The sequence below is a fragment of the Spodoptera frugiperda genome, chromosome 19 (assembly GCF_023101765.2).
Source record: "Spodoptera frugiperda isolate SF20-4 chromosome 19, AGI-APGP_CSIRO_Sfru_2.0, whole genome shotgun sequence".
Taxonomy (NCBI): Eukaryota; Metazoa; Arthropoda; class Insecta; order Lepidoptera; family Noctuidae; genus Spodoptera; species Spodoptera frugiperda.
Genome location: NC_064230.1, coordinates 1,368,223 through 1,392,737, shown reverse-complemented (window position 1 = coordinate 1,392,737; position 24,515 = coordinate 1,368,223). Strand labels below are relative to the sequence as shown.

The 24,515-nt window shown below is 39.0% G+C and overlaps 1 protein-coding gene across 7 annotated transcripts in view; it reads left to right on the top strand.

Moving 5' to 3' along the window:
* The window catches only part of LOC118281121 (protein anon-37Cs), a 40,999-nt gene extending 18,566 nt beyond the window's left edge, over positions 1–22,433 (top strand). For 2 of the 7 annotated variants that reach the window (XM_035601593.2, XM_050700557.1), the window contains exons 3-8: positions 2,416–2,625; positions 3,352–3,568; positions 4,471–4,649; positions 5,849–6,122; positions 20,241–20,344; positions 21,022–22,433. In XM_035601593.2, the coding sequence (XP_035457486.2) occupies positions 2,416–2,625; positions 3,352–3,568; positions 4,471–4,649; positions 5,849–6,122; positions 20,241–20,344; positions 21,022–21,259 (1,222 nt within the window). In that variant the 3' untranslated portion in view covers positions 21,260–22,433. Of the gene's footprint in view, positions 1–2,415; positions 2,626–3,351; positions 3,569–4,470; positions 4,650–5,848; positions 6,123–10,224; positions 10,493–12,381; positions 12,650–14,234; positions 14,503–15,459; positions 15,731–18,800; positions 19,072–20,240; positions 20,345–21,021 lie in introns of all 7 variants that reach the window. The other 5 variants (XM_035601594.2, XM_035601595.2, XM_035601597.2 and 2 more) reach the window with 5 other exon arrangements.
* Positions 22,434–24,515: the final 2,082 nt, after the last annotated feature.

The window sequence follows — 24,515 nt, the reverse complement described above, 5'->3', positions numbered from 1 at the left end:
CCCGGTGGCCACCTTCAGCACCGATAAGGGGCACCGAGACCTCTAACTAGACCTGCTCCGGAGCCCCTATGGTGCAACGCCTGTTACGGCACATCCCTAGGGAGACATGTACCTCCCATTAGCCTCGTTGTGCAAGTTGGACGTGACCACTGTGCCACCGTCTTCCCTAAGGTCGCTAGATGGGCATCTAGAGTCCCCACTCTAGGTACCCGCGACCCCAAAGGTCTACCTGCAGTTGACGCAGGCGGGATTAGGCGTCAAGACTGTTGCCACCTCGACGCCTTCTATGAGCAGGATCGGCCCTCTCACGATCCCGCTCAGCAGCCTCCTTTTGGGACATTACAGTCTCACAAAAGGAGGCCAATTCTTTCCTTTCTGTATCTGCCAGCATAGTCTCTACTACTGCTGGCAGAGACAGGTCTCGCCCGATCTTGGTAACCAGGACCCGCCGCTCCGAGACCCACGCCGGACACTCTTCGAGCATGTGCTGTGCGGAATCCAGGTTACCTCCGCAGTGGTGGCAATTTGCCGTGGTCTCTCGCCCAATCTTGTTCAGGTACTCGCCGAAGCAGCCATGTCCGGTCAGTACCTGAGTGAGCCTGAAGGAGATGCGCTCCTCTCTTTTCAGCCAGGCTTCGAAATGCGGCAAAATGGCTTCGACAACGCGCTTGCGTGAGATCTCTGGCTGTTGTAGCCGCTCACGCCACCGCTCGAGCGCGTGTCGCCTTTCTTGCCGCCTCAGCCTAACGAACGCCGCTCCTGGCACTCTACCACTGCCGTTTTGACGGACGGAACGGATTTGGTCGTAGACCTTCGCGTCCATATCCGCCAGGATATCCAACGGCGGAAAGCGAGCCAGGAGAGTTGCCGCCTCAAAGGACACCGTTCGGTATCCTCATGCGTTACGGATGGCCTTTTTCCGCTGCAGACGATAGATTTTCGTTCTGCAACGTCAGATGCCTGACAGTCGAGCTGACCAAACAGGCGCCCCGTAAAGGACCATCCATCGCACGACACCCGCGTAGAGGCGGCGAACTTCTTCTCTTATGTACTATGCCTACGCACTTAGCGAATAATAAAATGTTCGGGCAGCACGTCTCACTCCGCGCTCAGGGTATCGGTCAAGTTGATATGGCCATGAAATTCCTGTACTTGTAGGTACTATATTTATTCCGTGGTCAAAATTAAATAAATGATTTTGTTGTCCACTGGTCCGTGAAGTGTGAATTTTGCCGCCCCCTAAATTTGCCGCCCGGGGCATGGGCCCCGGCTTGCCCCCTAGATCCGGGGCTGCTTACCATCAGGCGAGATAGCGGCCAAACGTCGACCCATTACCTAAATGTAAAAAAAAGTATTAAATTCTGTGTGAACAGCTCCATGTTCCTTGACCACAGAAGAGCTGTAATGTTGTAGGTTGTCTAGGAATGTTACGGACATGCGGTGCGGCTGTTATAATGCCGTATTTGTAAAGAGTGTTCAAATTAGCTCAAAAAGAATAATGCACTTTTTGGCTTACCTACTGGGCGTATTTCGTTCATTTTTCGTACATTGTCAGCCAAGATGATAACAAATATGTGGCTTAAATTAAGTCATAAGAGGTCTCCCCATACGGTATGTTTTAGTTTTAGTCGTATTACTTTTAATCATTCAACAAATGAATTCGTTGATTTAATTACCTAATTTTCCTTGAATATACTCGTAATTGAATTAACATAACAACTATTTAGGAAGCCATATCGATATGTCCTTCGATTTTACAGTGACGAATTAGCTGCTAACTAGCCTTAATTGAAAAAGTCTAGAGTGAATAGGCTCTTAAGAAACTAGTGCGCCTCACCATCAACGATTACATCACTACTTACCATCAGGTGGGATTGTAGTCAAGCAATAGTTTATATCGATTAAAAAAAAAAATGTAGCCTAACAATGGGGCTTAATTATTATACAACGTCTCGCCTTTTAATCTCCGAAAGGGTAGGCAGAGGTGCACATTATAGCACGTAGTGCCGCTATACAATGTATGCCCACTTTTCACCATTTGTGTTATAAGTCCCATGTTATAGGGGGTGAGTCTATTGCCATATACTGGACACAATTCCAGACTCCGTGCTACTACTGAAAACTTGTGCCCTTAGGTTTAAGACATTCTGTCTCCTGCAATTCACCGAGGGAAGAGGAAACTATCGTTTTCTTTTTCTTCTCCTCTAATAATATCTTCTGTTTTATTTCGTTGCGGGATCCAAGACAGTCATTTATGTCCCTGGGACGTTGGACTTCAGTGTTCCGGTGTTTGCATGGTTGTATCTACTGTAGATCCTGGTGCACAGGTGTTGCAGCGGTATGGGAGGATGAGGGCTTGTCACATAAAAAAAAAACTTTACTCGACAAGAGATATTTTTATATATTTTTTTTTAGGATTCACGGCACGGAACAGTCTCGAGTGTACAACTTGGCTATTCAGAACAACGTGTCAGTACTTCCTCAGGATATAGACTTCGAGGTATACCGGTCAGACGGGAGTATCGGGGACAAAGCTGTGCTGAATGAGCTGATGAATTTCAGCCTCAGCGTCATTGAGGAGCCTCCAGAAACACCTGAACCTTTGGGGCAATTTATTACGAGACGGTAAGTGAATTGCGAAGACGATCTGTTGTGGTGGCCCGGAGGTTTGAGACGCTCGCTTCTCATGCATGAAGGTGCGGTTTCAAAACCTACCGCTTATGTCGTATCGCTGCGACAGAGAACATGTATAATTTTTTTTTCGTTCTATTCACAGGATTGCTCCTCCCTATTTAGTGTAGATATACTTTTTTGATTTATGGCCACGCTTTAGGGGCACGATGATTGATATCTAACTTGGCGGTTAAAGGGTTAATCAATAGTCAAAGTCAAATGCTTGAGGGTTCGAGACATACCAACGGCAAGTAGCTATGTGACTTTTTTCGAGTTATATGTACTTTCTGAGATTATTTAGACACCATTGATAAACAGTGAAGGAAAACATCGTGAGAAAACCTGGGCTTATAATTTGTGATTATAAAGAAATTATTATTTAAAACTTCTCCGCGTGAAAAGAGGCTTTGGTAAGCAGTGGCCACCCATAGGCTGTTGGTGATGTAAGTGAAATTAAAGCAAAAAATGTGTACATTAAAAAACTGTTTTTTTTTTTTTTTTATAATAAGACATTCATTTAACTGCGCGGTTGGTAGGCTGTGGGCTGCCGCGCAACGTGTGGCGGATTCGATTACCGCACGAAGCGTGTGATATTCTGTATTTAAACGTACCGAAAATCCGACCCATCGACATGCTGTTATGATTTATTATATTACATCATTATTGTATTATTTTTAGCCTCAAAGATTACATGAAGGAGAAATACCCAGCTTTACTAGCCGACCAAGATTTCGTGGACAATTTACTAGAATTCCTGGACTTAGTGATTGATAATTATGAATCGTCCAATAGTTGGAACGAAGTGTCTACAGAATCTAAGTACACAGAGCTTGGCGGATACCAACACATGAGTTGGCATCGACACGGATATAAGACCTTGTTTGAAATTTTATTGGTATGTATTCCCAGTTTCTTTTTTGTTTGTAATCTTTTATACAGTATGGAGATCACTCATATGATTTTAATGGAACTACAAGTATTACTCGTCCACAGAAGCATATACAAGTAAATATTTCAACGAAAACCGAAAATTTAAGAAAGTTTAGGAGTGGGAGCAAATACGGCAAATATGTCTACGTATACAATGTACCTAGAAGTGACGTCACACAATATTTCAAATCGATATATTATCTTCGAAAGTATTTGTTTCCATAAGAAAATAAAAAATACGTGTGTAATGTTTTAAAATAATCTACAAGACGGACATTGAAATAAAAATAAGTCATCTACTCTTTCAATATTTGGAAAAAACTGACCACTGATTGTGTTTCTGTGTTTTTTCTCAGAGTAGCGAATAGGTAATGCTCATCTAGTATCTAGTTTGTTCTGACGGATCGCCTGATGGTAAGCAATCGCCACCGCCTATGGACACTTGAAACACCAGAGGCGTTACGTTTACGTTTTTGGGGGTTAGGAATTTAAGGGTTCTTGAGGAATCGGAGATTGGGAAGGGGGTAATTGGGCCTTCAGTAACCACACTCACACAACACAACCGTTGTTTCACGTCGGTTTTCTGCTCGGCCGTGGTATCACTCCGGTCGAGCCGGCCCAGCAGTACAAATCCCAATCTATACTTAATATTATAAAGCTGAAGAGTTTGTTTGTTTGTTTATTTGAACGCGCTAATCTCAGGATCTACTGGTCCGATTTGAATAATTCTTTTTGTGTTAGATAGCGCATTTATCGAGGAAGGTTATAGGCTATAAATCATCACGCCACGATCAATAGGAACCGAGCAGAGCGGGTGAAACCGCGCGGTAGTAGATAGTTCATAATATTATCCAATTTTCTCCCTAGAACACGTACAACAACGGCCCTGGTTATCCGAACCTGGACATCAAGTTGAAGAAGGAAGTCACCCAGATATCCTGGCCCCAGGATCCGACACAGGATGTGGTGGTCACCTGCAAGGATGGCAGCAGTTACAGAGCCAGGAATGTCATCGTCACCGTCTCTCTAGGAGTTCTTAAGGAAAGGTAAGAGCATCCATTCATACAGTATAGAGATCACTTATGTGATTTAAATGAAACTACAAGTAATACTCAGGGGGCCTACTCTAATTCAACGAAAAACGAAATTTCGGACGAAACTTCGCAGATTGCATACTACAATTCTATTTATTGCGTACTTTCGTAAACAAAAATGAACGAATGAAATGAGGATAAATAAATAGGTGTTGATATGAAATTAAAAATAAAACGTTATTTCAAGTAATTTTGTTAGTAAATCAATAAAACCTACGGCCGAAAATTAAACGAAACTTCGGATTCGAGAATCGGAGTAGACCCCCAGGATACACGTGTGGACACAAACGCATAATTCAACTCAATATTTCAACGAAAATTCAAAAATTAAAATTTTCAAACAAAATAAATATTTAAATAAATCAAGTATTCAATTCTGTACAGTGTACTGTACAATCGGTCAGTTAAATAAGTAAAATTGCGGGCAAAGCTAGTCGTAATTGAGAATACTATCTGTACTCTTAGTACGAATTCAAAGCAAGCGAGTAAAAAGCAAAAGTCAAAGTCAAAGCATTTATTTCAATTAATCCTAAATAATTATGATTAATATAGTGCCTTATTCATAAGGCACTTTTGAAATGTCAAATTGAATTGTCCGTCAGTCTGTCAGTGAAGCTAGGCGCTCCTTCCAAAGTGTAGCTTCGAATGGAGAAGAACGAGCAAGAAACTCCATCGTTACTTATTTAAAAACAAACTCATACTAAGGGTACAGATAACGGATTTCCGAGTCGATAAAAGTGTTATTGGGTATTAATGCAGTCTAAAATACTTACTGCATATTTACAGAGAACTTAATAGGAGTATTCTGCAAAAGGGACCGAAAGGGTAGGCAGAGGTACACATTACGGCACGTAATGCCGCTATAGAATGTACACACACTTTTCACCATTTGTGTTATAAGTCCCATGTAATAGGGAGTCAGCCTATTGCCATATACTGGGCACAATCCAGACTTCGTGTTACTGAGAATTTATTCGAAAAATCGAAATAAGCCCAGTAAAACTTTGCCCAATCCGGGAATCGAACCCGAGACTCCTTGAATTTAGTTTATTTTTATATTTAGTATTTTATGTTTTTTTATTGTGTACTTTACAGCCTGAAAAACTCAAGAATACGAAATTAAATCATTTTTGAAATATAAAATTTTTCAGACACACAACACTATTTTCGCCAATGTTGCCACAAACAAAAATTTCGGTCATAGACAACAATAATATATCGATGGGGTTGCTAGGTAAAATAATTTTGCAATTTCCGCAAAATTTTTGGGGGACAAATAAGAATATAGATTATTCGTTTATTTGGAGGAATGAGGATAAAGAGGGGATTGAGGATAAATGGATGTTGAAATTGGTGCAGATGTCTGCCCCTATGGGGGCGGATGATGTGCTTACCATGTGGACGAATGGGGATGTCGGGAGATTGGTTAGTAAGACACGGCATATATATGTCTTAAATACATAATTATTCAAATTATTTATTTAATTGAACTGCTACAGTATTCTGTATATTTCAATTCGAAAGATTGAAATGAACTCGATTGCATTCTCGCCCGTCATTGGTTAAGTTTCTCGAAATTAATGCATGGCGGACCCCGATCGATCTTCAGTCCGATCTTTAGAATTGAAAGTTACAGAATAGCTTAACTGGCCTTATAATTTCTAATTATAAGTTTGAAATTACCAACGGCTTTGAGCAAGCGTGGTGATTAATGCTTAAACTTTCTCCGTGTGAGAAGAGTTGCATTTGCTCAGCAGTGGCTACTTATAGGGTGACTTGTGTGTACATACAGGGTGCAGATTTGAAACCATGACAGAACTCGGGAGCATGTTACGGAAGTAAAAAATGTTCAATTTAAAATAAGGTTTCTGGCCAATAGTTAAAAACACAGCTATAATAAATTATTTAAGATTGGCCGTCTTTCAGAATATTCGTCACCGGCGATTCTGAATATTTCAGAATCGCCCAACATGTCACGCACACAGCGTAACAAGACAGCGTCGAAGGTCAGTGGGCGGGGCTACGCGAGACGCCGCGCGAGTAGGCAGTTAGAAAGCGAAAAGAAAAATAATCACCAACATTTATTAATGATTTGATTGTTAACACATTTTCAATAATCTTAGAGTGCAGAAACAATCAATAAAAAAGTAGTACTCGTATCTTCAAAGAAAACGTAGGTATCAGCTGATTCATAACACTACGTACCTAATGATTTACTTATTACGTTTTATTGCAATCCTGTTGGATACTAATAATTTAAAACTTAGTTATTTAAGGTCTGAATTATGAAAACACATCGCTACGAAAAGGTAGGTAGGGATCTAATCCAAACGCTCAGCTGTTTGCGAGCATAATCTTAGGTACCACTACCTACTAACTAATATCAACAAACACATTGTACGTAGGTAAGTTCAACCCAAAGTTTTATTCGTGTTTTAAATCGAATGATGTAAAATTTTGTTTCCTATTTGAATTAAGTCGTTACTATTAACCATTAATTAGTAACTGACTATAAGTTTACTTATTATTCTGCGCCATAGGTACAGTATTTATCAGTTGATTCATAATAGCTAATGAATTATGATGTATTAATTAAATTTTATTGGCATCCTGCTGAATACGTAAAACAACCAATTTCAAACTTAGAATCGTAAGATCGGGATAATAAACACACATAGGTAAGTAGGTAGTCCAAGCGCTCAGCTGTTTGCGGGCGTGATGTTAGATAAGTAGTTTACTAACGTATTCTGTCTACCTAGATACATTCAGTTCAAAGTTTTAAATCTAAACATGGTTTCATCCGCATAACCTACGTACGTACTACGTACCTATCACCTACTTTATTGTTAGTTTGTTATTGCCTAACTAATTTCTAACAATTAGTATACTACTTACCTACTTATTATCATTTCATGTATGTTCCTGCGGTAGTTATCAGCTGATTCATCGTAGGTACTAGTTAAGTAATGATTTACTTATTACGTCTTATTGCAATCCTGCTGAATATCGCTCAGCTGTTTGTTTCATTTTTGTGTGTTGGAACAATTTCTTTAAATTCATCGATCCTATTGATGCGTTCTTAATCCGATCTAAAATAAACTAGTTTCTGCTAGCGGTCTAGCTATTTAATCAGAATATCGCAGTGGCGGGCAACAACCGATACCATAACGAGTCGCGGGTTCGATTCCAGCATGGAACAACTCTGTATAAGTACCTAATCCACAATTTGTTGTATCGGGTCTGGGTGAGACGTAGTTATGTGAATTCAGTAGTTATGTAAAAATTGATATTTAGAGAGCCAAAACTACTAATGTAATTTGAAAGTTAATATCAAAATACGCATTGTACGAGTAGGTAAGTGTCCAAATGTTTATTCGTGTTTTAAATCGGTGGATTATAAAATTGTCGGTCAGTGGGTAGCCTTAGGGGCGGATTTGTCTTTCCTATTTATGCATTGATATTCCGCATACATACCTACGATAGTTACCAGCTGATCAGCTGATTCGTAATAAGTACATACTAAATGCGTTTCCTATTATTGGTGTAACTAATAAACAATTTCAAACTTAGTAATGGGCCAGTGGGTATCCTTAGGGACGGAATGTACAAGTAAATAAATTACATAAATATCTACCTGTGTCACTCGGAGTCCGGAGATTTTGTTCGTCTTCGTAATCTACCTATGCACAGTAACATAGGTATGCACTACGTCACTGATTGACTATTTTAACACTAAGACACTTATTTTGAATGTGTTTCAAGCACTAAACTTCTTACAGTCACTGGGTAATAGTCAGCATACGTAATTGTCATGCCTGTGTAGGTATTTTCTGGTTAAGACGAACATTTGAATAACTCGACGGAGAATTTTTCTACCGGTGGCGGGAAAGTAAACTACCTAGACTAAGTGTCTGTTATCATCATAAACACTAAACTTTGATAATTAATAAGACGGGAGTTCAAGGTCATGCATAAGAAATTTCGCAAGCGACTGCCACCGGCAGTGCCAAAACATAAACTGAATGCGTGTGCGTGCGCGCCACAGGGTGAGGGTGCTAGGGGGCGGAGCTTGTGGTGCGTTCGCGTTTCTTATTGGAATTTTAGGGAATTGGTAATAATGTCAAATACGTGTTTGAGTTTGTGTGCGTGTAATGCCGCGTTTTAAGCTAGTTACATAACGTTCGAAATGTGATAGGCGTAGTTCTCACTTACGGATTTGCGAATTTTACAAAAAAATAAAAAAAAAAATTCCCATTTTTTTTATTGATTTGGACTCAGAATCGATAGCCGAGTCACCTCCTTGAATGCGTCTCGTTTTTAAAAATACACCCTGTATAATAACATTTTACTAATAAGGGGACATCCATAAATCACGTCAGGCTCAATTAGGGGAAGAGGGGTTTAACAAAAATCACGAAAGAGGGGCCGGGGTATAATAAAATATAACATTTTTTCGCCGAACGCGAAATAGTTTTTACTAACCTAAAAAACTTAACCTACTTGTATTTTGTGTATAAAATACAAGTGATGTTGAGTAGGGGTGGTTCATGTATAACTTCACCATATATCATCAAAGGTAAAAAAAACGCTAAAACATTAATGGACGGGCCTTAACGGGGATAGGATGACTAAAAAAACACGGTTTACTCACGTACATTACTGAAGAAAAACGAGGATAAGTCATTATCATAATGAAAGATCAACGCCATTAGTCCAACAACGTAATTCAGTCGCCTTAACTTAAGCTTCATTAATACATTTTTAACTTAATTATTCTTATAATAAATTTTAAGAACCTATTTTTCCAATTTACGATTTAACGACCCATTTCTGTCGTTATCAATATCGAAACTTCCACCGTTAATCGGTGATAGTAGTCAAAATGCTATGCTATGATTGTATTTTGTAATAATTTTTATTTAATTAACTACTAGCAAACCCGGTGACCTGCGTTTCGCCACCAATGATTTTCCTTGTTTTTCGGGTTTTCTCTTGAATTCTTCCTGAATTTTCTATTATTTTCGGCTATAAACCTCACGGAGCCCGATACCTTTCCAACGAATACAAAACCGTGGAAATCGGTTCGTGCGTTTTGGAGTCATAGCGTCAGGAAGGATAACCCGACTTATTTTTACATATATTAAAGATCATTTTTATTAATCATTGTGACCATACGACCTTCAAACCTCCAAGAAAAGAGCGTACTCCTTTTTAAAGGGCCGCACCTGTGACTTCACTGGTGTTGCGGGTGTCCATGGGTGGCGCTAATCACTTGCCATTAGGTGATTCGCCTGCCCGTTTGCCTCCTATCCCAAAAAACCCTTTTTTTAAGGGGAGAAAATCATCCAATGTCTTCTCCCACCCTGGGCGAGGCGAGAGGGAGTGTCAGACTCTTTCTAAATAAAAACCACCCCCTTCCTACTCCTGATTTTTGAGCCGGAACCGCGGTAAACCCTCTAAGTAGTCCGCAGCTCCGGATCCCAAAAAAAAATACTGATACATTTTGCAATTCTTTCTTTATTTATAGACACACCAGCCTATTTTCTCCGCCTTTACCGACAGAAAAAGTTACCGTCATAGACAAAATGTCTATTGGCGTAATTTGTAAAATAATACTACAGTTTGAACACAATTGGTTTGCAAACTTTAACTCTTTCGGCTACATTTGGCGAAATGACGATCGGATGGAAGTTAGCGGGGAAGATGGTTGGATACTAAATGTGGGGGAGGTGTCATCCCCTATGGGATGTAGTAACACATTAACTCTATGGTCCAACGGAGATATCGCGAAAAGGGTACGTTTGTGCACGCTTTCCAAATTCTGTGCGGGTTGCCTGCGCATGGGCGTTGTTTTAAACGGTTTTATTTAGCTTTTTGTTTGAGTGGGGACAATCATCCAATGACTTCTCCCGCCTTGGGCGAGGCGAGAGGGAGTGTCAGACTTTTACTGACTAAAAACCATCCTGTTCCTATTCCTGCTTTTCGAGCCGGAGCCACGGTAAACCCGCTTGGTAGTCCGCAGCTCCGACCCTCATGCTTGTAATAATATGTTCACCCCCTATTACACGGGACTCATAACATATCTGGTGAAAAGTGGGTATTTTTATAGGTAAACGAGCAGACGGATCACCTGATGGTAAGCAATCGCCGCCGCCCATGGACACTTGAAACACCAGAGGCATTACAAGTGCTTTGCCGGCCTTTTGGGGGTTAGGAATTTAAGGGATGTTGAGGAATCGGGGATTGGGAAGGGGGATAATTGGGCCTCTGGTAAACTCACTCACACAACGCAAGCGTTGTTTCACGTCGGTTTTCTGTGAGGCCGTGGTATCACTCATGTGGTGTTTCATTGTATATGTGAACTACTACCGATATTAAAAGCGTATTTTTATGTTATGTATTATGATATTAAGTAAGATGCATTGTCTATAGTCCATTCAGAAATATTATTGTAAGAGCGTCATTGTGATTGTAAAGTATATGTTTTATAAACATAACGTAAATTTGAACTGGGCGCCTTACATAACTTACAGGGGACTTGGTCGAGAACAAACTTTTTTTTGAGGGGGGAAATATCATTCAATGCCTTTTCCCGCCTTGGACGAGGCGAGTCAAAGCCAAAAAAAAAATTTTTCACCTTCTGTCCCTTAACTGCGAAATTTTAATGGAACCATTCATATCCTACAGCCTTTCTGTAGCAGTTTTTTTTTATAACGTCACGCCTTTAATCCCCGAAGGGGTAGGCAGAGGTGCACATTATGCCAATGTACACCCACAATTTATGTTGTAAGTCCCATGTAATAGGTGGTGAGCCTATTGCCATGTACCGGGCACATTTCCAGACTCTGTGCTAGCACTGAGAAATTTTCGAAAAACCGAAAAAAGCTCAGCAATACGTACTTCGACTCTAAACACCTAAAACTATAGATAAAATGCATTTGGTAATATAACTGTCACTATTTGGCGGGAAAATAATCATGACATTTTACCTTTTTCATTGGTTGCCTTGGCCGGGCAGTCTCGACATTGATTTCATAACGACAATTTTCGATCGCTAAGTTGTGTGAACTTCTTTAATAGATTGTGGATCCAACTGTGTCGTAATAAAATAAAAAATATTTCATTCAAAAAAATAATTTCATTGGCGCGTAAAAGTTCCAAAAATAACTACAAGTCTCCCGATAAATCGCTGCTAACAACTGATCATGCGAAAACACGTGCGCGAAATTTTTTAGTTTTCTTATTGTGATAAAAATAAAACTAATTAGTATACAAAAAAACACTTCTTCGGGAAAGTTGTTTGTAATCACGAGTACAATCACGTGTTTAAATATCGTTCACTAATTACCGGTCGTCGTATATTTCCGAGATTAACCGACGTTTTGCGTGATCAATCTAGATGCGAAAGCTAAAACTTATAAATTCATTGATCGTCTCTATACATCAACACATATCTTCTATACAGCTTGAAGCTTCCTTGTGCGAACTGCTAGGGAGTGGAACTCCTTGCCGGAGACAGTGTTTCCTGATGGGTATAACCTGGGTGTCTTCAAAGCCCGAGTGAATAGGTTGCTTATGGGCTGACGTGCACCATCGTAGACCGACATCGTCACTTACACCATCAGGCTAGATAGCGGCCAAACGTCGGCCCATTAAATGTAAAAAAGAAATACATTTGTTTTAGATACACAACCCTTTTCTCTCCCTCCTTACCTCAAGACAAGACCACATCAATTGAAAAATTATCTATCGGCGTAGTAGCAAAAATTATATTATTATTCGACACGCCTTGGTTTACGCGCCCCAACTGGCCAACTTACATATGGAGGGGGGTTGAAAAAGAAGGGATAAGCGCAGAAGACCGTTGGATAACCAAAATTATTGGAGTTTCTAAACCCATGGGTTGTAGTAATGGTATGACTTTGTGGGCTTCCGGCGACACGGCTAAAGTGGTAGGTATTTTGTCAAAATTATTATTGTGTTATCGGCTTACTCACGTAACTGTTTGACGAGGAACTCGACTAGTTTCAAGTCATGCTAGAGACTCATATTCATGAGCAGCATTTAGCGTTCGCGATGGGCGCGAAACTCGAGTGGCCAGTAGCAGCGCGACAATCGCCGCATCGTGTGTCGCGGAATGCTGCTCATGAATATGAGCCTCTAGCATGGCTTGAAACTAGTCGAGTTCCTCGTCAAACAGTTACGTGAGTAAGCTGATAACACAAGAATAATTAATAAGTATGTCTCACGAAAGTTATGATAAAATTATTTTGTCGAATGTTTCTAACCTCAAAATAAATGTTAGTTTGAATGTACCATAGGGCGTGGGTTAACTCATTTGGTATATTAACGTTCATTGATTGGCGGAAAAATAACTTATTTGGCATTTTAACCTTGGCGGGAAATTAAGTATGGCTACTCTTCTTCTTTGTAATTCTTTTCGAGACATTCCAATTTTTTTTAGATTAATTTAATTGTTCTCAAAAATGTTTTGCGTACAATTCTAGAAACCATATGTCAATATGGTAGTTTTAAGTAAAAAGTCAACACTTAGCCATTTTAAAACTTTATTTAGACGACATGAAAAGAAAGTATGCATGCCCGTTCGAATGAATCGCCGTTACCACTCTTAGCGCGGGAAAAAAGTATCCATCCGTCACATTTGACAGCTGACAGCACGACGCATGAATAAAAAAGAAAGACCACTACAGAATCAACTTGCAAAATTATCCGACATCTTTAACACTAAGTTTGTTTCGGCATTTCTTCTCAGAGTAGTCCGATAGAAAATGCCGGCTTCATCTAGTTATTTAAGAGATTGACGTGTAAAAGAGGTACATTGTAACCTATTTGCAAAAATAAATATCATTTATTTATTTATCATAAGAGCTAGAGCTGTCGGTAACACAGATTACACTAGTGACGTCCATTTAGTTGATTTTCTTCGTCTAACAGTATGATGTTTATATTTGATCTAGAATTCATTTGATTTATCGCGTTATAATTATCGCAAGGGGAACTAGTTAAGACAACCTATATTGTAAAGTATGTTGTCCAATAGAGGGACTGACATCTGCCCTTCACAAATTGGGTTCCTAAGCAATTGCCCGATCCGGAGCTGCGGACAACGTAACAGGTTACCGGGGCTCCGGCTCAAAGCAAGAGAAGGAACAGGGGAGGGGGGTTTAGTCAGTAAGAGTCTGACACCCCCTCCCGCCCTACCCAAGGCGGGAGAAGTCATTGGATGATTTTCCCCCTCAAAAAAAGGGTTCCTCAGTGTTATTATTTATGTTTATTTACGACTAATTAGAGATACTTAATGGTTTAATGATATTGTTTCGAAAACAATTGCTTAAGACTGGGCAAAGTAAGAATTAAATGACTCTGACTACGGCATTAAGACTTTGACTGCAAAAATTTGTTGGATTGAAAGCAAATCCCAATGAAACTTAACGTGTCCACAGATTTACCACTCCAAACCACGACACAATTGACACTACAACGCTATAACCTAAGTCAAAAGCACATTTGTTTTAGATACACAACCTTCTTCATTCCTGCCTTACCACAAGCCAAAGTTACATCGATTCAAACAATATCAGTAGGGGTTGAAGGCAAAATAATTCTTCTATTTGACACCCCTTGGTATACGCGACCGAATTGGCCATTTTATTTATGGAGGGGGGTTGAGAAAGATGAAATAAGTGTTGAAGATAAATGGATGACCAGGATTATTGAGGGTTCGAAGCCGATGGGGTTTAGTCATGGTATTACTCTGTGGACTACAGGGGATAGAGCTAAAGTGGTAGGTATTTTAACTTGCGGCAATTTTGGTATTAAACTAGACGTTTTTGCACTTACTCAGAGACATTTAATGTTTACTTAAACTATTCTTTAGTAGCGACATTTTATTCCAAAAACAATTGCTAAGGACTGGGTTAAGTAACCATTAAATATAACATTAGAGTTCAGCGGTTAGTGTCTGTTTTGGGAAGGCATTTGGGGATGTTTATGTAAAAGAGATGTAATTCTTGGATAATATTCTAACATCTAAAGTGAAAGTTGGCTTAACTCAAGTCTAACGCGTCAAAGTCTAACTCAAAAGTAACTCGTCACATACTACACTACTAAATACTAATTATTATAACCTTTAAATTAACTCATTTTAGGGAACAGAGAGTAAAGTTCCCTAAGTAAAGCAGTATCCTCCGACCAGGCGAGGTGATCATGCCTGGCGGGCTTTCTGCAAAACTGTTGTTCGTTGGGATTCTCTATCCATGTTTATTCGCATGTGCGATGTAGGATTTATGACGTCATCCGTTGATTTGTCAATCGTCTATGCGAATTCTATCATCTGTCACTTGTCATGTGTCGACACAACATAAAATATAGGTACATACTTACTGCGTTTTATATGTTAGTACATATGCCACTAACTACATTGGTATCCACTAATAGCAAAAATGATTAAGCCATATACAATCGTAGGTCAGGAGAGGAAATTAGGATCTTCAAATCTTTTGAATTGATTGGTTTTCACGCTGTATAAATCCGGATTATAACCAACTAGCTACTTCTAGTTTCACCTGCTCTCCTCGGCTTCTATTGATCGTAGTGTGATGTTTTATAGCTTGTAGTATTTCTCGACAAATGCACTATCCAACACAAAAAGAATGATTTAAATCCACGATGTATATTATTATACAGTGTAGATTAATATTGCATTAAAAGTGATTCCCAAAACCATTTCTCCTCTTTATAGACACACGCACCTCTTCTCACCAGCACTACCTCAAGAGAAAGTAACCTCAATACAAACAGTATCAATGGGCGTCGTAGGCAAAGTTATATTCCTATTCGAAAACCGTTGGGTCACGCCAAACGTGTCATCTTTCACGTTTTTATGGAGGAATGAAGATAGGCAGGCGTTAGGGCCTGATGAGATTTGGTGGCCGAAAATTGCGGCGGCTAGTTCACCCATGGGCAATCCTAAAGGCTTAACTCTTTGGACTATAGGCGATACGGCTAAATTGGTAAGTGTAACGCAAAAAAAGAACCTTAGATTCGAAAATTAGATTTTTGCGATGCGTCGCCGCAACGCAATTGTGGATTCCCTCAAACGTTTGCGGAGCGGAGCCGCAATGCATCGTGTGCACCCAATCCTACGGTTTTTTTGGAGATAAGTTATGAATGACAGGAGGGATTTTTTCTTTATTTATCTGTGGTAAATTGCATGACAGTTTTGGCATTTGGCGCGTTCGAAATGTTGATAGTTTTGTGACGACAGAATTTATGTACGTTATAAATCTGAGTATTTGTTCAACATGCTGAGAAATAGCTTGTCTACCGCCCCTAAAGGGGTAGGTACATCTAAGTTGAGTACCAACTTAGACCAGTTTGATGGAAACTTGGTTTCCCTACGTAGGCTATGTGACCCCCGATTGTCGAGACTTTACTTATCCCAAGGTACTTCGATACCTATTTTTTCTTACATCCGTATTAAAAAATAAAAATGTGCCCTCTCATACCTACTTATGATTTATGCGTAGCCGTTGAATATTAAATTTTAAATATCCTTCTATTCTATCTATCGTTCTATCCTTATAAATAAAAATATATTTACTTAACTTTGTAATAAAAATATGCTTATTAGGAAAATAGTGAGGTACCTATAAGACATCATTCATATAGAAATAGATTATGTACAAAAATGTTTGTTCATAACCTTTTCTCAATGAATACCAAAAAACTTGATTTGTTTTATTGTACTATGGAATAATAACGCTTGATAGGGCCCGATCAAGTGGTATTGTTCTATAGTATCATTAAAATAAATCAAGTTGATTACCTATAGTTCGAGTAGTCGCGTGACTAGTTTACTGCCGAACGAGAAGTCTGGCTTTTTATATTTAATACAATTATTTGTTGGACAATGGCTAATAACATGAAGTGATTGAGACAATTGAGATGCCCGTTTTCCTAAATTTTAAATAACCCCTAAGCTAAGTGAAAGTGTATAAACACACTATGCCGAAGATACGCGACCGAAGTTCGACATGATTACGCCTGCAATGCTATTTGAATTACAGGCGACACATTATGCCGAAATTACGTTGCGTTATAGCGTACACCCGAACTTCGGTCGGGCGTAAGTTCAGCGGCAATTCGGTGGCAACGTATTCTGTAGAACTGTATTGCGCAACTGAACTTCGGTCGCGTACGTTCGGCATAGTGTGTTTAGACACTAAGTGTGGGAGAGCCGTGCTTCGGCGCGAATGGGCGGGCTCGATCGGAGTCATATCATGGTCTCACAGAAAACCGATGTGAAATTGCTTGCGTTGAGTTTCGTTGTGTGAGTGAGGTTATCGGAAACCCGGAAATTATCCTCCTTCCCAATCTTCCCAATCCCCGGTTCCCCAACAACCCTTAAATTCGTAACCCCTACAATAACCCCTAAAAGGCCGCAACGCAATTGTAACGCCTCTGGTGTTTCAAGTGGGCGGTCTTGATCGCTTACCATCAGGTGATCCGTCTGCTCGTTTAGCGGCTTATACTATAAAAACTAAAATAAAAAAAAATCTATTTTTCTGAATATGAAGTGCGTTAGGACCTCATCAGATTTTTACTTTAAATAACAGACTTCTTTCTAGAAAATTAGCTAGAACAATTCGAAAATTAAGTAAATCATCAAATCTATGAATGGAAGAGTTTTTTTGAATATTTTATTGTATTAAACTGTTGAAATAATTTATTTTTGACTGCGAAAACTACTCAATTACTCTACTTATTACTCAATCCACGATCTATAGGTATTCTTAATAGGTCTAATTGGGGTCTACATATATGCCTAATGGGGGTCACAAATAAAAAACACATATTCAATCTCATTCGGGAACTATTATTGCATGTCTATGACATTAATTTTACAAAATGGCAACTAATTATTATGTTATCGGCTTACTCACGTAACTGTTTGACGAGGAACTCGACTAGTTTCAAGCCATGCTAGAGGCTCATATTCATAAGCAGCATTCCGCCACAACTTCAAATTGAGTAGCATTTCAGTATTCGGGCGTAAGCCGATAACATAATAATTAATTTAGTATGTCTCACGAAAGTTATAATAAAAATGGCAACTGCATCGCTGCATTTTGGCAGTATTCAAGGAAATGCATAACTTTATATCATATTTTGGCGTAAATATCACATTGTGTCTGAAAAACATTATGTATTTTAAAAATGGTGGAATTAACGTGATTGGTATTGAGGTCTTTTTGAGTAATTGATTAGACTATCTTTACCAGTACCCTTTGTATGAGTTGGCTTTACGTTTAAAATAATCGAAACGAGAGCGCGTTCGGCGCTCTGATTGGCCGGCTCGAATAAACCAATCAAGAGCGCCGAACGTGCTCTCGTTTCGATTACTAGTAATTCAGTTACGGCAGTAGATAATAAAAAGATAAAGATACAGGTCACGTTAATAAATAGGAAAGAATTCCCACATGCTTTAAAACCTCCGGTTTTTTTCTATAAAATAAGACCTTAATTCAAAGATATGGAATTTGAACTATCATAGGGGTCAATCTACAAATCCTGATTCTTTTCATCACGTCATTCTCAGAAAATAACAAAAATGTACTATTTGAATACAATTATTTTCAATGACATCCATAATTACTTAACACATAATTAAATATTAATATCTATATCTGAAAAGGACCAGAGAAATTGAAATTGATCCCTATAATCTATACTAATAATATTATAAAGCTGAAGAGTTTGTTTGTTTGTTTTAACGCGCTAATCTCCGGAACTACTGGTCCGATTTGAATAATTATTTTTGTGTTGGATAGTCCATTTATCGAGGAAGGCTATAGGCTATAAAACATTACGCTATGATCAATAGGAGCCGAGCATAGCGAGTGAAACCGCGTGGAAGTAGCTAGTTGTTCATAATTATGCCATATCTTAGAATTAAGGTCTTGTTTTATATAAAAAGTTTGGAAATTGACCCATAGTTATAACACTCTTGTGGAAATCCTTCTTCTCATATACACCCACAACAAATTATGCATGAAACAAACACATCACATTGCATTACAGGCATTCAGCGCTATTCTCACCAAGCTTACCGAAAGAGAAAATTGAAGTAATCAAAAATTTAGGCATAGGCGTTGTGGACAAAGTCATATTCCTCTTTCCAAAACCTTGGTGGATGGATACTGAGACGTTTCATGGTTTCATTTGGACCGGGGCCGATAGAGCGAGTGTTCCTAAGGAGGATGGTTGGCTAACCAAGATTTTTGGGGTCAGCACGCCTTTGGGATCTTCCACTGCTTTGACGGTCTGGACTAGCGGGGAGGGCGCTAAGCTGGTGCGTAAGTTGCATGTTATTTTTTTGAGGTGCTTAAACGTAACTTAAAGGTAAGCGTCCACAAGTCCGCATCATTGCTCTGCTTAGCGACTGGGCTTCTCCCAGCTGTGCAGTCTCTTTTGAGCCCTTTTTTTGAGGGTGGAAAATCATCCAATGACTTCTCCCGCCTTGGGCGAGGCGAGAGGAGAGTTAGACTCTTACCGACTAATAACCACTCCGTTCCTACTCCTGCTTTTCGAGCCGGAGCCCCGGTAAACCCGCTAGGTAGTCCGCAGCTCCGGATCAGGCATCAGCCCTACTGGGCTCTTTTGGGGCCTTAGGCTTAAGTTATTCTGTCTCCTGCGTTAAATTCACCGAGAGAAGTGGAAACTATCGTTTTCTTTTTCTTCTCCTCTAATAATATCTTCTGATTTATTTCGTTGCGGGATCCAAGACATTCATTCATGCCCTGGGACGCGTTGAGCTTCAGTGTTCCGGAGTTTTGATGGTTGTATCTACTGTAGATCCTGGCTTAATACAGGATTTGCAGCGGTATGGGTGGCTGTGGCGGGCTTGTTCCACAAAAAAAGACAAAAAAGTCCCGCATTGTACGCATTCCGTATGACATCATCAGCACGCATCGCATATAGACATTGCCGATGATGCGGTCCGTACGATGCGGATCAGTGGACGCAGTTGTATGAGTTTCTACAAGACGAACTAAAATCTGTGGACGCTTACCTTTACCATCAATTGTTGATGACAATTATACAATTTTTCATAGAATGCTAAAATGAATGTACATGCTAATGGAATAAGCATCATATTCGATTGCTCATGGGTCTTGGGAGCATTTTGACACTGTACTAAAGCACTAATGTACCTTCAAATATGTGTATGTCTACATAATTAGGGTGACTGGTAATTAGCGAAGGGAAAGGGAAACTTGCTTCCGGAAAGTTGTTTGTAATCATGAGTACAATCACGTGTTTAAATATCGTTCACTAATTACCGGTCACCCTATTATGCATAATGTATATTAGATGTTTGCTATCTGCTATAGGGGAGGCCTATGTTCAGTAGTGGACGTCTTATGGCTGATATGATGATGATGATGATGATGATGAAGCTATGTGTTTAAAATTAGTTTTAGAGAACAAATGTTTTACAACAGTATAACTATATTTTAGGTTGAAACTTTACCCGAAGACGTAGTCAAGAGGAAAGCTATGGAATTGATCAGGAGATTCATGGGAAAGAACAGGACCATCCCGGAACCCATAGCGATGATACGGTGAGTAGGATTTAGATATAGATAGATATTAAGTGTGGGAGAGCCATGCTTCGGCACTGCTGGGCCGGCTCGACCGGAGTGATACCACGGCCGAGCAGTACACCGACGTGAAACAACGCTTGCATTGTGTGAGTGAAGTTGCCGGATGCCCAATTGCCAATCTTCCCATTCCCCGATTCCCCAACAACCCTTAAATTCCTAACCTCCAAAAAGCCGGCAACGCTTCTGGTGTTTCAAGTGTCCATGGGCGGCGGCGATTGCTTACCACCAGGTGATTCGCCTGTTCGTTTACCCACGATCCTTGATTCCCTTACAACCCTTCAATTCCTAGCCCACAAAAGGCCGGCAACGCACTTGTAACGCCTTTGGTGTTTCGGCTGTTAGTCAGCTCGATAACTGGCATGAACCATTAAAAAAAAAACCTTACACTACATTACAATAAGAATCTACTTTTTTTAAGCCTTTAACTGCCATCAGAAATCTGTTGAAGGCAAATCCTCCACTAACGTAGGTCACCGGTGACCTACGTGGCAGTTAACGTGATAAGTCTACCTATAACAAAAACTACAATTAACACGACTGCTTTACTTTAAACCTAACAAAAATATGTCCTAAACCCAAAAGTTCCCACCTCAAAATGACTACCAAACGTTAATCTAACCTTCTAATCTCCACAGGTCATCCTGGTTCTCAAACCCCTACACTCGCGGCAGTTACACCTATGACAATCTATCCACGCCACAGTACCCACACGCTAGGGCCACTTTAGCTGAGCCTCTGGTAGACAGCAGTGGAGCCCCAAGGGTCCTATTCGCCGGCGAAGCGACAGACAACACCCATTTCTCTACCGTTCATGGAGCGACCGATACAGGATTCAGGGAAGCCAATAGACTCCTGACTAAAGCCAAATTGTAAGCGAAATGTAGATAAAATTAAATGTGCTATTGTGTCCTTTTATGGCATTAGACATGTGTTTTTTGACAATAGATGTAGAATATTATGGTACTCGGCGGTAAATTGTGCAGTGTAAAGGAGGATGCCAGAGTTTCTATGAAATCTGGTCCCATTTCCAATAACTATGTGTGTTACATCATTGGATAGGTAATTTTGAGCTGAATAAAAGTTACTATGGCGCCAAGTTCCAAATCTTAGTCCGTTCAGAGTTATTCTTTATTAAACATGGTAGTTTTATCAGTAGCCAAGTAATGCTATTTTTGCGTTATAATTACATTTGTGCTTTATACACGTAGTGTGGATATAATTCTTCCAATATCACACATAGCTATTGGAAGGTGGGACCATGATTTGCATCCTCCTTTTTGTAGGAGACAATTCGGTAGTTTCCTACTAGTCAAATTCAATACTTTTATCGACATGTCAAAACTTACATTTATTTTGATTTTGTAGGAGATCGCAACTTATGACGTAATATTTTTTTGCATTCAATACAATACTTCTCTAAAATTTGCTAGAAAAATTAAATAAATAAGTATATCGTCAAATTAATGAATGAAAGTACGATTATTTTGGGATATTTTATTTTATTATATTGAAATAGGAAACTAGCCAATTCTGTGTGATTTTACCATCATTTATTTGAACAAAACTTTTTATTATTCGATGAGAGTGCTCCGACAAGGGGTCTCGAGTTCGATAGCCGTGTCGTTCACATTACTGGGATTTTTTAGAAAATTTGTCAGTAGTAGCACGGAGTCTGGAATTGTGCCCAGTATATGGCAATAGGCTCACCCCATTTGAATAGGAATTTGGTGCCATAGTAAAAAATTATGTATGCCGTATAACCCCGACTAGTCACTATGGGTGTTATATTTAGTTAATTATTTTACTAAACAACCACCGATGTTATTTGAAGATAACACAGTCTTTATACTAATAGTGATTCATATGTATATAAGGTGTTCTAAAAGTATCTGCCACGGCTTTAATGGGAGGTAGTGTTGTGTTTGAAGATTACAATAGTGATGAAATTTCGTACCCCGGACCAGTTAATTCAATTTGAGAACATAAAGAAGTTAAATAAACATTGACTCTACTCTGTATAAAGTGGTTCACAAATACGCACGATGCGTCCCTGCTATCAATTGTTTTCTTTGACGAAGCGATAGAGATAGCTCTTTCATAACAAACTCATACGTAGATATTTTTTATGACACAAAATTACTCATAATCAATCATGTATATTTACTATTGTAATCTTCAAACACAACACTATCTCCCATTAAAGCTGTGGCAGATACTTTTAGAACACCTTATATATTATTTTTTTATTTTAAATTAACTTTCAGTTAATGAAATATAGCTCAAATATACACATGTTTTATATTTAATGTCTAATGCTGTAAAAAGAGTATATGTATAATAGATATACAATGTTTTATACACTTTAAATAAATATATTGTACTATGTGAATTTATATGAATTATAGATGAAAATATTATGTTATTTATTCATTTATTATTGTAAAATGTATGACCCCTCTTAGGAATATATCCTATCCTTAAAATCATCCTTGTTCATACCGTATTTCCCCAATAAGTTTTTTGACCCCAATAGACATGTTAATAATTACAATGACCCCAACTTCTGTAAATTAGGTAAGCCATAAAAACATTATTCTAGTAATTAATCTTAACAGAAAGACATTTATACTGACACGGCATTTCCGTAACATTTAGATCATTTCCAGAGGAACATGGAGCTTTTCATACACTTGATTTTTTTTGTATCTTGAACCGTTTTCGCAGCGATATAATTTGTCCCCGTTACTTTTCCACATTTTCAATTATTTCTTCGCTCCTATAGTTGCCCAGTGTGATGTTTTATAGCCTTACATGTTATAAATGGTCTATTCTATATGACAAAATGCTAGAACAGATTGTATTTTAGATAGTCAATTTAACGTGAAATAATTTATTACTTTTACATGACAATTTAACTCAACGAAACTAGTTCCTAGATGATTAAAATAGTGCCTCAAATGTTACAAGCACAAATATAATAAAATATTATGTATGACCCTCTGTCAGAGCGGTATCCCTAAGCAATCTATACAAGTGCCTAGGGCGCCGGGTTACAAGGGGGCGCTGCGAGACGCGCATACAATTGCGCATAGAGTGACGATAACCATAAAAAATATAGTGGCCCGAATGGGGTGCGCCCTAGACAAGCACTCTCAAGGTTCAGTCCACCTCTAGTTACTACACTAAAGTAGACCCCGGGTAGGCACAAAAATTCAGTGATACCTAGTAACAAAGCAAAGAGATTAATTTATAGTATCTTATGCAGAAAAACAAATAGATTTTATTGAAGGACTAGAATTATGAAATGGTTGAAGAATCTTTCCGAAATTATAACGAACGTGTTACATCATGGGGCGTTCAAGTATGTATTATGTAAAGCAATTTTTAAAGATTTTTGACCTCCCTTCCCCCTTGTTACGTTTTTCTGTACACCCTCCCCTTTTCTAAACGTTACGTAACGCTGGAGTGACCATATTTACCCTAAACTCGTAAAAAATAATGTTATAGTTTTTATCCTTGGTATTTTATTAATTGCCTTTGCGGTAATAACACTGAATAAAACAAGGGATTTTTAATCCTTAATAGGCGCGAATTTGGTTTATTTTTTATGAATTTTTAGTCCTATATCTCCCATATTTGGGTGTTACGTACCGTGTTGTAGAGCGGGAGTGGACGCCCTAATAACGCATCGTAACGTTTTACGAGACCCCCTTGTCTCCCCCCAAATTGGGTTACGAAATACTTGAATGCCCCTCACACCAAGTTATGAATAATTCAGTATAAACTGACCGACGACTGTGTGGAAACATAAACTGGTTTTGTATAGCTCCATCAGCCGCGTATATTTTCAAGGATAGTAAAAATATTTCTCAAGTAAATAGTTAATATGACATATCGTAATGTACTGTTTATATGTATAATGATGTTATATTTGTATGTTTGTATAATTGAATTAATATTAAAAACTGTATATTATGTTGTTTTTATTCTCTCCCCCTATTATAATAACATTGTACCTACTTTTACCATGAAAAGACGATATTGAGAATATAACTGTTGAAGAACCGACGTATCACCTGATGGTAAGCAATCGGCGTCGCCTATGGACACCCGAAACTCCAGAGGGTTC